General features: G+C 48.6%; 6 protein-coding genes across 6 annotated transcripts; 3 read left to right on the plus strand and 3 right to left on the minus strand.

Moving 5' to 3' along the window:
• Positions 1–1278: 1278 nt before the first annotated feature.
• P174DRAFT_512548 (nitrogen permease regulator 3 family protein) lies at positions 1279–4185 on the minus strand. The gene is made up of 3 exons (XM_024831889.1): positions 2986–4185; positions 2198–2924; positions 1279–2171 (listed from the first exon to the last, which is right to left on the minus strand). The coding sequence occupies exons 1-3, from the start codon at positions 4106–4108 to the stop codon at positions 1520–1522; spliced, it is 2502 nt and encodes an 833-aa protein (XP_024682986.1). The 5' UTR covers positions 4109–4185; the 3' UTR covers positions 1279–1519.
• Positions 4186–4447: 262 nt separating this feature from the next.
• On the minus strand, positions 4448–5431 carry P174DRAFT_441675 (putative cytochrome c oxidase assembly protein Cox19). The gene is made up of 4 exons (XM_024827376.1): positions 5234–5431; positions 5117–5151; positions 4849–4963; positions 4448–4743 (listed from the first exon to the last, which is right to left on the minus strand). Exons 1-4 carry the CDS (start codon positions 5281–5283, stop codon positions 4638–4640), a joined length of 306 nt encoding a protein of 101 aa, XP_024682987.1. The 5' UTR covers positions 5284–5431; the 3' UTR covers positions 4448–4637.
• Positions 5432–5781: 350 nt separating this feature from the next.
• On the plus strand, positions 5782–6792 carry P174DRAFT_441677 (GFA family protein; the record flags this gene model as incomplete). Its single annotated transcript, XM_024827377.1, has 3 exons — positions 5782–5789; positions 5885–6064; positions 6138–6792. 3 exons carry the CDS (start codon positions 5782–5784, stop codon positions 6439–6441), a joined length of 492 nt encoding a protein of 163 aa, XP_024682988.1. The 3' UTR covers positions 6442–6792.
• A 1414-nt stretch (positions 6793–8206) lies between these two features.
• On the plus strand, positions 8207–9743 carry P174DRAFT_512550 (aldo/keto reductase; the record flags this gene model as incomplete). The annotated part of the gene is made up of 4 exons (XM_024831890.1): positions 8207–8761; positions 8820–9081; positions 9144–9471; positions 9538–9743. Exons 1-4 carry the CDS (start codon positions 8625–8627, stop codon positions 9741–9743), a joined length of 933 nt encoding a protein of 310 aa, XP_024682989.1. The 5' UTR covers positions 8207–8624.
• A 282-nt stretch (positions 9744–10025) lies between these two features.
• P174DRAFT_389621 (phosphatase PAP2 family protein) lies at positions 10026–11555 on the plus strand. The gene is made up of 3 exons (XM_024823459.1): positions 10026–10232; positions 10314–10825; positions 10878–11555. The coding sequence occupies exons 1-3, from the start codon at positions 10162–10164 to the stop codon at positions 11354–11356; spliced, it is 1062 nt and encodes a 353-aa protein (XP_024682990.1). The 5' UTR covers positions 10026–10161; the 3' UTR covers positions 11357–11555.
• Positions 11556–11562: 7 nt separating this feature from the next.
• On the minus strand, positions 11563–12400 carry P174DRAFT_389624 (vacuolar protein sorting family 37 protein; the record flags this gene model as incomplete). Its single annotated transcript, XM_024823460.1, has 2 exons — positions 11563–12049; positions 12120–12400. 2 exons carry the CDS (start codon positions 12398–12400, stop codon positions 11563–11565), a joined length of 768 nt encoding a protein of 255 aa, XP_024682991.1.
• Between the last annotated feature and the right edge of the window lie 138 nt (positions 12401–12538).

Consider the following 12538-nt stretch of genomic DNA (forward strand, 5'->3'; position numbering starts at 1 on the left):
AACGCCAACATACCTTCGTATCCGAAAATAGATCGAGTGGAAGAGGAGGTATACAACAACAAAGGCCGTGTAGCTCTACCAAAACTGCAGGACAGTGAGTTCTGTTGCATTATAAGCCCGATATTGGCAACATGAGCCTGAGTGACAGCCTCCAAACTAGAGAAATGGACTTTGCTTCTCTCTGAAGTACTGCGGAGCGTTATATACTACTCCGTACTTCGTACACAAGCTCTTATTCCACCTATTGTGGAAAGTAACGCATTACATCGATACTTCGAAGCCTCATTCCATTCAAGGGTATCCAGACATAAATATACTTTACAAAATAGCACATCCATCTAACTTTACTAACCCTTGCAAGGAAAATTCAGAAGAAATCGTTGAAGGTGATAGTATCCTAATTCATTAATACCTCTCAACCCTCGAGGACTCCAACAGCCAGATGGGGTAATATACTAGGTATGTATCGGTGGGTTATTCATTAGTGTGTATGGTCATTGTATTACATGGGATAGCTCCCACAGGAACGCAACGTGCTGGTGCATCATCTATCCTCGTGCGACTTGCTTTTTGAGTCACTAGGCTTTAAAAGAGCATTGATCGACCTCAAGTAGTACATAACTACTTCTCTATTCCGTCTTTGATGCTGCTCCCTAGGTGATATATTCACATGCCTCCCTGGTCTTCAGGTGTAGCATGATAGGATCAGATTTCCTGGCTTGGGTAACTGCCGGCGCGGTTTGAAGTTGATGAACCGGTTTAACTCATCCACGAGACTGCAATTATACTCCATCCAGTGTATCTCATGCGCACCCTTTTGCTTCTACGGGGTATAGCTGCAGGGCAGGTCGACTGACATTTACATGACGAGACCCTTCCATTCCTTCTGTGTAGTACACATGCAATTGTTCAATCTCACGTGACACCCCGAATTATGGCGTTCCGGCATTTGCCGTGGGGGAGATTGGATGGTTTGGATGAAATTGCGGTAGACCTATTCCTAATTCCTACTAGTTACATCATGGATTTGTTCGAGAAGAACGTGGATGGGTTGATTTTGTAACCAGTAACGCCGCTAACGGTTATATGGCAAAGTAGTCGCTTAGCTCTTAGCAGCCCACATGGTTCGTTGCCATTAGGGCTGAGCCTGCATCATGCTGCCGAGTATCACCAACCACCCATGGGGTGAATGATGCCGGAATTCTTCGGGGCCGCAGTGACTCTGTAGTGGTATTTTAAATGTATCCAAGACCCAGAGCCCAAGCCCGTAAATGCAGTTTGCCTATTTCAGACGGGCAGCCAGAGTAAGATAACTACCCTACGGTGGTGGGATGACATTTATAATCACGTGAGACCAACAGGGTCCTGAGACTGAGGGTAGCCTGATTTTAAGACTGCTGGAATCACCTCAATCGTCATGAAGCGAGGTTCTGCGGAAACGCTTATGAAAGAGATGTGCGAGGTGCAATTATAGTTGAAGAGCCGAGGATCACAAGTCCGTTCTCGAAGGTACCAGTGCTCACCAATGCCTCACACTAACCAGCACCTGTTCCCTGGGATCCAGTTCAATAGAAGACTGTTGGGAAGTCACCAGGCCCAAGCGTGTGAGGACCTGCCACACAATCTTACGCTTGAGACCTTCGCGTACCGGGATCTTCTCAAGCGCGTCAAGCCCATTGAAATACTTGATATAGGTCGGCCATAGATCCTTCATTGGAGTGCTTAGGGCGGCATACTCAGGGTCTATCTCACCTCCGGCGGCATTCGATCCTTCTCCCCGGCGATGGCGGCCGGCGGATCGAGGGTGCTCAGGAAACCGGGAGACAATCTGTTCCAACCACCGTGACTCTAGTGGTGAGGCGCGATGAGGGAACAGGATCAAAGATGATGTTCTCAGCGACGTGCTTCGATCTAGCATGGAATGTGAGAGGCGTATGTCGCTTTCTTGCTGGTTACGCCCGGGCATTGGCGTCTCTTCCCCGCTACCCTGGCTTGACAGCGATGACGACGAGGACGAGCTAGCATCGTCGTTCACATCCGCCTCGTTCTCGTTTTCGCCATCAGCAGACTTCTGCGCCTCCAAAGAGCTGCCTTTCCGCAGATATTTGTCCACTTCTTCACGGCGAAGAGCAACTTCTACGGCCATCTTGATCTCCGGGGTGACTTTGATCCTTGCAAATGATCGAAGTTGAGTCACCCAACCCCCCTTAGCAGCCACGCCAAGATAGCAAAATATGTTTCCTTATGGTCTTTGCTCGGGATGAAACTTCCATATGGTCTCGGTGTCCCGCTCAGGGCAGATAGCATCTTGGGCAAGCTGGGTAGGGTCGGAAATGCTGCCTGATAGGCAGCAGTGGCTATTTCCAGCTTGCTCAAGTCACAGTTCGGAGATACAATGTACGTATCACGTTGGTGAATTGGGGGTATGGCGCGTGCACGTCGCCAGTAAACAAGATGACTGGCCAGCATTTGTATGGTCGAGAGGGGTATGCCGGACGAAGCGGATATCTGCGCAAAGGATTTCGTTGGCTTGGAGCACCGAAGATAGTGAGCAAGAGCAGGTGCCAGAGCACCTCCAGACGCTTCGACGTCCTTGAGGATTGCCGCCTCGTTGTCCAGCAACAACAGCGCAAAGTGTTTGGCTAGCACCTGATGCGGTGCGGTATTTTCATCGGCAGTAGGGTCCTCCACCGGGGTGACACTGTCTGCAGTGGTGAGCCAGAGACCCGGGTATGCTTTATCAGTTGGTCCAGGCAGATAAGGTGTCGAGGTTAGAGGAGGTATCTGAAGCGATATGGAAACATCCGGACTGAGCGGAACGGATGCAATCTTGGATGCGGATATGCTGGTGTGGACGGTGTATATGGCCCTAGCGAGCGACGATTGATTGATCAACTCCGTGTAAAGGGTGTTGACGGAGGTTCCTACGTAAGAAGCGTCAGCATTCGGACGTCTCAGAGGACGTTCTTGGACATCGCGACTTACTCCTCTCTTTAGCTTTTTCTTTGATATGTGATATATGTTGCGCCTCTCTCCAGACGTAATCCGTTCGGGCCTGCTCCCATTTCAAGGCTTTGGCGAACTTCTTTATGATATTGTCGTAGACCTCCCTCGTGCGCATGGAGTATTCCAGTAATGGAGGGTCTAACACGAAGACCACGTTGAACATCGTCATTGAATCCTTGTCATCGCCGTCCAAGCAGTCAACTGATGACCTTGCGGCTTTGCTGCTAGACCCGGACGCTCGTTTGCCCTCCGAGAGAGCCATCTGCTTGGGACTCAATGTCTCAGTCGAGGCGGCCATCAGCCCACCACCGCCGCTGGCGTTGCCGCCAGCATCGCCGTCCTCGTCGTCCGGCGCATCCTCCGCATTCTCGTTATGGCCCAGTTCACCTCCCTCCCACTCAGCCCGCCGCTTCTTCTTTTTCTTCCGTCTCTGTTTCCGCCACATCCCGTCCTCGCGAACAAAAACCGGCCATCCAATGAACGCCAGGTCGTTGATCCCGACCTCGAACCTTCGCTTATGCCACGCAGGCGACGGACTCAATAACTTCTCCCAGACATCGGCAGGAAGTCCCAGAAGCGACTCCCACGGTGGACGATAAGGCCCACCCGCTCCTCCTCCCGACCCATCCTCTTGCCTGTCTGACGCCGCGCCCGAATCCTCCTCAACATCTGAATTGCCGCCTCGTTTGCGAAACGACGTCCGGCCGGACCCCATCGACCCAGCGCGCTGGGAATCTCCACCGGGAGAGACGGACATGGCGACATGATCGTCGAGGCCGAAGTTACTCGACCGTCGTCCCGACACCACACTCCCGCTGAGATGACTCTGGCTCTGGTTTTGGCTCTGAAGTTGGCGCTGGTGCTCCTCCTCGTCGTCGTCGGAGCTGGAACCACTGTCCTCGCTGGAGCTTGATTCATTGCTTTTGTAGCCTTGGCCGTTCTTCGAGCGTGAAGTGCGCCGTTCCTTGCGCGCGGTTCTCAAGCCGTTCTCGCTGAGTGGGTTGGGAGGGTAGTGGAACACGAGGCGTGGGCCCGCACGGGAGCGGACAATTAAGATGATGGCGACCAGGCAGGGATCTGGTGGACGTGCGATTGACGACATTTGGTGGCCGCGGTTATTCCATTACTCCTGTGTGGCTTTCTGTGTGGAAAAAGGGTTGAGCACAAGCCAATTGGAGCTCCCTGAGAGCATCTAGGAGCGGTCGTTTGGGGTTGTCGATCGCGGGATAAGATCGAAAGAGAGTTTCCCCGCATCAACTTTCAAGAATAACAAATTTCGGATGTAGACACTAACCTCTTCACTGACAACCCATATCTGTCGTTCGGAATCGACAAAACAGAGTTCGCTCGAAAGGACATTTACGATCAGCGTATAAGTATGCTTTTCGTTCGACTGCTTGGTCAAAGGGAGAGCAGATTAATCTACCCCGACAGGCGCATTGGTCATGCATGGCTTTTATTGATTGCATGTTGATATACAAGAGATGCATATGTCCAATATATACAGATAGAGTAAATGCCCAGAACGCCAGGAGCAACATAGCAATATTCGTGAGAGCCGGGGCATTCATGTTCCCGACTTCGTCATGCCCAGTATATCCTACACTCGCCATCTTCAGTCGCCAACAGTCCTATGACTTTGTCCCTGCATTCTGCCCGGCCGTCTTGTCGTTTTGCGCTTCCTCTTTCTCAAATACGAGTCCGAGATTTTTGAAGTCGTCGGGCGCCATCAGGTTCCTGCTCGAGCGAGCATATTAGCACTCATTCTCGTGAGATTAACGATTTGCATCGCGACTTAGCCAGGTCCGATTATGACCATTGGTTGGCACGGCCCAGACATACTTATCCATTCGACAGCTCAGGTATCCCTTGGCTAGCTTGCGACACTCTTCGTCGTTAACCCCTCTCCTCAGTTTCAGACATTTCAGATACTGGGAAATAAGGTGCTTGCATTCGCCTGTGTATTGTTAGTCCGTGATCTTGCCCCATCCGCAGTAGCAATGTTTCATGGCATGTGTCTTTTTCCTCGAGAGCTGATATGTTGCTGGGACTATCCGATCGATGCTCTTCTCCACTGGAATCCAAAAAAGAAACGGGCAGTGGAAGTTACCTTCATGATCAAGTGGGAAACTCCCTCGCTCAGGACTAGTTGATTTGATTAGCTGCTGTCTTAGTCTGGTCACAAAGCGTGTATCTCAAGTATCCGAGCAGTTTAGATAGGACTCACGGAGTAGGCTTGACATTGGTTGCGCCACCACCGGGGCTTCCAAAACTCATCGCGACTGATTATACGAGAAATGACTCAATCAGACAATGAGTAGTAATAATAATATCAAATAGAGACGAATCAAGAGCCAATGAGTAAATGCTGTACGGAGTTGAGCTGTCGGATGTTGAAAATTAAGGCCGAAACAGACCGTTCTCAAACAGGGCAAACAGTCCAAACAAGTGAGATCATCGTATCAGCCATTCGGAGACGCGAGAAGGCCACATTCGCATCAGCACGAAAGAGCTTAGGTCGATGCTATGACCTTTTTCTTCGCGGACTTTTAACTAGTTTGGGTAGAATGCTCTTGATCTGGTATGTTTGCTCCATTTGATGAACTGTCTGGGAAGTGTGGCTATGCTTGGATTCTCCACATTATGCGAACTATATATACATGACGTTGTTCCCAGACTTCAGCAACTGTAAGGTAGTCCAAGATATCTTCCCTCAAGACAGGCAGGTCTAGGATCTGATAATTCCACATTTCGGTCACAAACATACCCGTCAAGATGCCCATGTAAGTCCACAAATTGGTGGTCAGCACCTGCGCTCATATACATACTCCGTGTGCCGTTCATATCAGACCAGCAACCACTAATACTGTGGACACAGGAAACTTGAAGGAAGCTGCCAGTGCGGTGGGGTGGAATTTACTCTCGATTCTCAAACGCCTGTTCCTTATCAGCTTTGTGCATGCAGCATTTGCCGCAAGGTTGGCGGCTATAGCGGCAGCGTCAACCTGGGAGGTATCGCGGATAGCCTCAAAATCATCAAGGGAAAGGATCTCATCAAGTGTGTATTGACCTGGATATGCCTGGCATAGATTGCTAGGTCTATTGGTCGAGCATTGGTCTGACAAGGGCAGGAAATACAACGCTATAAAGGACCGTGGCACTCCCAACGAGGCAAAATGTTCATCTGAACGCAACTTCTGTTCCAATTGCAGTACTATGCTCTGGCTGTGGGACCACCACTGGCCGGAGCTGATCCATCCTTTCGCATCTGCCATCGACACCGAGTTGCCGGTCCCAGATGAGATGGTCTGTGTCCTGGCAAGTTCCAAGCCATCCTGGGTACGATGGCCCGAAGGCAAGAAATCGGTGCATGATGTCTACGGCGACGACAGCATTGAAGGGTGGCACAAGAAACATGGTCTATTCATGAAGTGAGGTATACGCTGCAATTATCATGTGATGTTTACTGAAGATTTTATGAAGAAGCATTAAAAGTAATTGCATTTTCCTTGGAGCTAGAACTAGCAATTGTCTGCAAGTGACAAAGTTAGCCAAAGTAACTTTCAAACTTCCAAGATTGATTGATGATCAAAGAAGACGAGGTATCAGTTCTCCAAGGTGAAATGATGTTTTTCTTCAAGGTGTATTCAGTAAGAACACAGCGAATCAAGAGATCATCATACAACATCCAAGGCAAAAGAGTAGGGGTAGTACTCACACTGCAGCGAACTTCGTTAGCAATCACTACGATTCAAGTATTCCTATAACAATTCGGACAATCAGCAAGCCTGTCCAGAACAAGTCGTGTGTGATGCAAGCGAGATGAAGTGTCAACTATTGTCAGGCTGTGATAAGTTAGCATATATTGGAGCAACCAGGACATTGAAGTACTAACCTCATTAAATCAGATTTTTTGTGTATGATGTTCATTTCCAGAACGCGTGAGCGCCCAGATCAAACAGTGTGAATAACGTGTTCATCATATAGAGTTGACTGAGGAATGCAGGGGCGAATCATGGGAGATTGGGAAGAATAGGAAGTACCTAGTACAATCTGTTAGTCGGGCCCGAAAGTCCAAAAGTACGATAACTGAAGACAGCCGCGAAAAACTCAGGTGACGAGTTCTCAACAAGTGATACACCTTCACAACACCTGCAGAGTTTGTACGCTCTACTTTTGATGGATGGGGAAGATGCACACAATCTGTCCGCCCGTTCGTTCAAGATATCTTCATCGAGGGGCTGTCAATGCAGTTTGGAGTGAACCGGATGGTATTTACCTATTGTACAGCTCGTTAGTCATCGAGGACAACAATAAATGAGACAAAACAATTCAGGCATGATATGAAGTAGTCAGACAAGGCTGAAACTTTAAGTTTAGACAGATTCCACATGGTGATTAAGTTTGAGGAATGCCTTAGCGTGTCGTAGAGTCATCACTCAATGTAAAGGAAAGAAAGTTGAGAAAATCAGAGTCTGCATACCTTTTACTATTATTTATGGGGTGTATTCCAGGTGCTCAAGTCATAGTTTGACAAGGATATTCTGATAGACATAACGTTAGCAAGCTATGCAAAAGACTGCAGGTGATCCAATAACATGTTGGAAAGTGTCAGAGTAATTCTAGAGACTTTAAATGGGTCCTTCATGAATTTTCGGACGTGGATATCCTGTTAAGGAATTCATCCTGCACTGTAGAGAGATGGTGTTCATGGAAGAAACAACATTGAGAAGCTTACCTTTTCTACGCAAAAGTAATCAATGCGAAACATAACTGTTAGCAATCATTGGAAAGGGAATGATCAAGAAATCCAAGATTGGACCATCATCATGTCCGTTGTGAGGCTTGTTGTTGCAAGCTATGATCGTCGGTGAAAAAACATTGTGGGTTGAGATGAAATTTTATAGGAAGCTGCTTTAGCGTGCGGTAAGCGGCTTGTACCATAAGTGCTGTTTGACAACTTTTCAAACACCATACCACGGTATGGAGACCGTCCATAAGGCGAGGTCCCTTTCGAGAAAATGGTCAATGGCAATGAGCTATACTGTGCGAATTATCTTCTTAATAGCTGAAGCTATCCGAACAGCGAAGCGAGCTCTTTTGCCCCATGAGCGACGCCTTGGACGTTGAGTCTATATGTGGAGTACTATGATTTTGGCTTCCGTTCAGATAATCATCTGCAACGCCAATTGAATAGAGGCTACATAAAAAAAGAGCTGAAGAGACAGCTGTTTCAAGGTATATAATCCAGAGACTCTATAGAATATTTCTACCTCTGGCCAGTCGAAATGTAGAGCGCTTGCCGTGAATGACAAATGGCACCACAAATCCCCATCCTATTCCGTCAGTCTGTTTCAAGAAGACGTCATATTCGTCCGCATTGAGCCAGGGAACTCTGGCCTGATGTTAGCTGGTCACCAAGGCAGAGAGACTTGTACGTCAAATTGACGTTACTTTAAGATCCCGGCTTTGATTCCCTGTCTTCCAGACGTCGCTCAATTATAAAGTAGACATCTTGACCATAGAAAGTTCCTTTATCAGTACATCATCGACTCGCCAGCTAGGATTGAGCCCTCATTACGCATAATTACTCGATAATATTCGGAAGATCGCACAAAATGACAAAGTTCAAGCTCAACACCGGCGCGGAGATTCCCGCCATCGGCTTCGGAACCTGGCAGGATGAGCATGCCCAGGAAGATGCCGTCACAGAAGCTCTCAAAGCAGGATACCGCCATATTGACACGGCGAGAGTGTAAGTCTGGATTTTGGCTTTGCGTTCCCGGCCGGAATTTGTCTCTGACGCTGGACAGATACTTGACCGAAAAGGCTGTAGGACGAGCAATCAAGAAGAGTGGTGTGCCTCGAGAAGAGCTTTTTGTAACGACCAAACTCTGGAACAACAAGCACCACCCCGATGATGTCGAGGGAGCACTCGATGCTTCCCTCGCCGACTTGGAGTTGGACTATGTCGACCTCTACTTGATGCACTGGCCAGTAGCTTGGAAACGGGGCGATGAGCTCTTCCCCAAGGAAAATGGGAAGTATGTCCTGGAGGACATTGACATCGTGGACGTATGTACATGCTTGCCATCCAATCGGACCTATGTGCCCAGCCACTGATCGCATGGTCGCAGACATACAAAGCCATGGAGAAATTGCTGTCTACCGGCAAGACCAAAGCGATCGGCGTTTCAAACTTCTCCAAGGCAGAGATGGAACGTTTGATCCAGAACACCTCGGTCGTGCCGGCCGTACACCAGCTTGAAGGTCATCCTTGGCTGCAGCAGCGGTCCTTTGTCGATTGGCACAAATCAAAGGGCATCCACGTCACCCATTACTCTCCCTTTGGCAACCAGAACGAGATCTACTCCTCAAAAGTCCAGATTGGCAAGCTGATTGACGAGCCGGTATTGGTCGAAATCGGGAAGAAGTACAATAAGTCTTCCGCACAGGTTGCTCTTGGTAAGTTCGCTTGCAGACTTATTCAAGCTGGAAGCGACGTTCACTGACCATGAATCGCACACTCAGCCTGGGGTGTCACACAGGGCCATTCGGTACTGCCGAAATCCAAGACCCCATCTCGAATCAAAGCCAATCTCGAGGGCGACTTCCACTTGAGTGATGAAGATATGAAGAAGATTCAAGGCATCGACAAGAAGCTACGCTTCAATGATAGCAGCGCTGATTTTGGTCGGGACTTCTTTACCGACTTGGAGGGAAAGGGGTCGGTTTGAGGTACACATTATTATTAGCCCAACCAAAGAAACGATGTAGCCTAGAGTAATAGGGGCGATGAGTTAAAAGGAAAACCTTAATGAATCTGACGAGTAGGACATTTCCAGAGAAGTTCATTGATCGTCAAAATAATCGGCTTGGCTTCCAGGAAAATCGTGGCGGAGTTCAATGGTTCCCAGCCGCTGCCAGCGAGATACGAAGGCCTCTTAACCCCAGCAGCCACCCAAACCATCCTTCTTATCCTTGCTCATCCGCTCTCATCACTATATAACTGCTCGCGTGACCTCTTTGGCACGAGTATTCCATCAAGTGTGCAAGCGCAAATTTTCATCGTCTTGATCCAGTCGTCAACAAAATAATTGCTTGCGTAGCCTACAGTTATCAGATCCATAGTCCAAGACCACTGAGTTCACCACGATGCGGCCTGCGCTAAGTCGCATATCGTTGCGCTTAGTATTTTCCTATATCCTGGACTGGATCTTCATAGTGTATGATGACCGTCCCTATGAACTGAATATCAAATAAACACTTGTGTGTTTAAGGAATCACATGAACTAACATATTTACAGCATCGTTGCGGTGATAGGATTTGGCTTTTACAAGGTCAAACCGAACCGTAGACCATTCTCCCTAACCGACCCAAGCATTTCTTTTCCGTATACGGAAAATGAAACGGTCTCAACCGCTGTCCTAATGGTGGTAGCTCTGATTGCTCCGGCTGCCATTATTGCGATCACAACCCTGCTTATTCCCATGTCCACAAAAGACCAGAATGTGTCTCGATCATCACTCTGGAGATACAAGTTATGGGAATGGAATGCAGGGTGGATGGGTTTGGCTGTCGTCTGTGCATGGGCATGGATGGCGACCGAGGGTTTGAAGGACTTATATGGCAGACCACGACCCGACATGCTTGCGCGTTGCAACCCGGATCTCTCGAATATAACCACTTATGCTGTCGGTGGCCTGGGAGAGAAGCTTGCGGGGGCCCCGACACTGGTGACTTGGAAGATATGCCAAAACAAGTCAAAAGTACTTGCAAATGACGGATTTGCAAGCTTCCCCAGCGGACATTCATCGTGTAAGTGGCTCATATTTGCTCCAGAGGATCTACACATATTGACACCTTGCAGTTTCTTTTGCGGGCTTGACATACTTGACTTTATGGCTTTGTTCAAAGTTCTCAATCGCATTTCCATATCTGGGACACTCTTTGTTGAACCAAAATCCGATCAGCCCGACACATGGATCAATTCGAAAACGTGGAGCAGCCCCGCCGGTCTATATGCTTGTAATCGCCTTTGTGCCTGTTGCAGTTGCCAGCTTCATTGCTGCGTCCCGCTGGTTCGACTATCGTCATCACGCTTTTGACATTCTGTTTGGCAGTATCATGGGCGCTATATTTGCATGGATTGGATTTCGAATGTACCATCTCCCCATCACGCGAGGCGAAGGGTGGTCTTGGGCGGCAAGAAGTCGCAGACATGCGTTCTTCAAGTGTCCCAGATTCCCAGGTGAGGCAGATGGACACCCGCCAATTGATACGCACGATACTCGGAAGACAACACGGCAGGATGCTGATGTCGAGAGGGCAGCTGAGAATCTGGTGTAAGATCCTATCTGCGGAGAGACATTTAATATTTCGACACAGCAGTGGAGTTTCAGGTAATAATGTGTGCATGACACATGGAACGTGAATATGCCAGCCATGAAGATAGTATCTCGGACCACCAAGAGATATTTCTGTGTATATTAGTTATTTGATCAGGATGAGGATAGTAGATGTATTATTTAAAGGCACTGAAACATACCAATCGTTCATCTCCATCCACCAACTCTGCCTTCATCCCATCTGGCCTTGGCTTCTCTCCTTGCGGCCAACTTGGCAGCCTCAGCTCGTACTCGTCTGACCCAATCTGCGACCTCCTTTTCAGTCGCTCGCCCATGATGCTCTTCTTCGAGGAAGCTTTCCTCCACCGCTCGACAAACAGCCTCTTGTTCGGAAATAGAGGCTGATAGCCGTTGGTAAAGAGCCTTGGGCGACCACGGTGCCAAGGCAGCATCCATTTCCGATTGTTTCTTTCTCCATGAAACTTCTAGCGATTGGTGTTTCAGAAGAAGCGTCTCCGTAGAAGCGCGCTGTTCATCCAGGCGCGCTTGCAGTTCAAGAAGGTGTCTGGTCAGATCCTGGTTATATTTGAGGAGAGACTGGAGATTTTGTTGTTGGGCTGTGCACGCCGGGTGTTGACTTGCTAGAGCAGAGATGAGATTGGGTTCTTTCAGAATTGCTTGCAGATCGACGGTCCTATAAAATTGACAAGCCAATATTTAGTGTATCCATCCCATCGCAAAAGTGGCACATGAACAATACATACGATTTGTCTTTCACAACGTCTGGTAACCAGCCTTCTTCCACTGTTGGAGGCTTCGGAAGAGAGTTGAGGTCGTTGGCATGAACGGCTTCAGTCATGGAAGGAGACTGATATCTGTTTTCCCCATTCTTCCCTTCCTGAGCTTGGTAATACCCGCGGAATTGCTGCTGTGGCGTGCCTGGTATTGACTGGTTGAGCTGCGGTGTCCCCCTTCGGCTTGTTTCATGGCTACTTGGCTTCGGAGGCGGAGGCGGAGGAGTATCTGGATTGAGTGTAGGATCCATGGTGAAAAAAAGTCACAGGAAGGACTGTAGTTCAAAGATGTGTACAAAATTGGGTCAGATAATGATGTCCGTGATGCCTTCTGCCGTCAATGTTTTCGCTTGTGGAGAACAAACACTCCGTAGTAGTTTCGGATGCGG

This window comes from Aspergillus novofumigatus (assembly GCF_002847465.1).
Source record: "Aspergillus novofumigatus IBT 16806 chromosome Unknown P174scaffold_4, whole genome shotgun sequence".
NCBI lineage: Eukaryota > Fungi > Ascomycota > Eurotiomycetes > Eurotiales > Aspergillaceae > Aspergillus > Aspergillus novofumigatus.

Excerpts from the sequence above, each read along its gene's own strand:
- P174DRAFT_389621 (XM_024823459.1), top strand. The coding sequence starts at position 10,162 with ATGCGGCCTGCGCTAAGTCGCATATCGTTGCGCTTAGTATTTTCCTAT. Across the intron at positions 10,233-10,313 it reads CTGGACTGGATCTTCATAGT|CATCGTTGCGGTGATAGGAT; the intron begins GTATGATGACCG and ends ACATATTTACAG. Across the intron at positions 10,826-10,877 it reads CCCCAGCGGACATTCATCGT|TTTCTTTTGCGGGCTTGACA; the intron begins GTAAGTGGCTCA and ends GACACCTTGCAG.
- P174DRAFT_512548 (XM_024831889.1), bottom strand. The coding sequence starts at position 4,108 with ATGTCGTCAATCGCACGTCCACCAGATCCCTGCCTGGTCGCCATCATC. Across the intron at positions 2,925-2,985 it reads AGAAAAAGCTAAAGAGAGGA|GAACCTCCGTCAACACCCTT; the intron begins GTAAGTCGCGAT and ends CTTCTTACGTAG. Across the intron at positions 2,172-2,197 it reads TGGCTGCTAAGGGGGGTTGG|GATCAAAGTCACCCCGGAGA; the intron begins GTGACTCAACTT and ends ATCATTTGCAAG.
- P174DRAFT_441675 (XM_024827376.1), bottom strand. The coding sequence starts at position 5,283 with ATGAGTTTTGGAAGCCCCGGTGGTGGCGCAACCAATGTCAAGCCTACT. Across the intron at positions 5,152-5,233 it reads ACCAATGTCAAGCCTACTCC|TCCTGAGCGAGGGAGTTTCC; the intron begins GTGAGTCCTATC and ends CAAATCAACTAG. Across the intron at positions 4,964-5,116 it reads TTTCCCACTTGATCATGAAG|GCGAATGCAAGCACCTTATT; the intron begins GTAACTTCCACT and ends AACAATACACAG.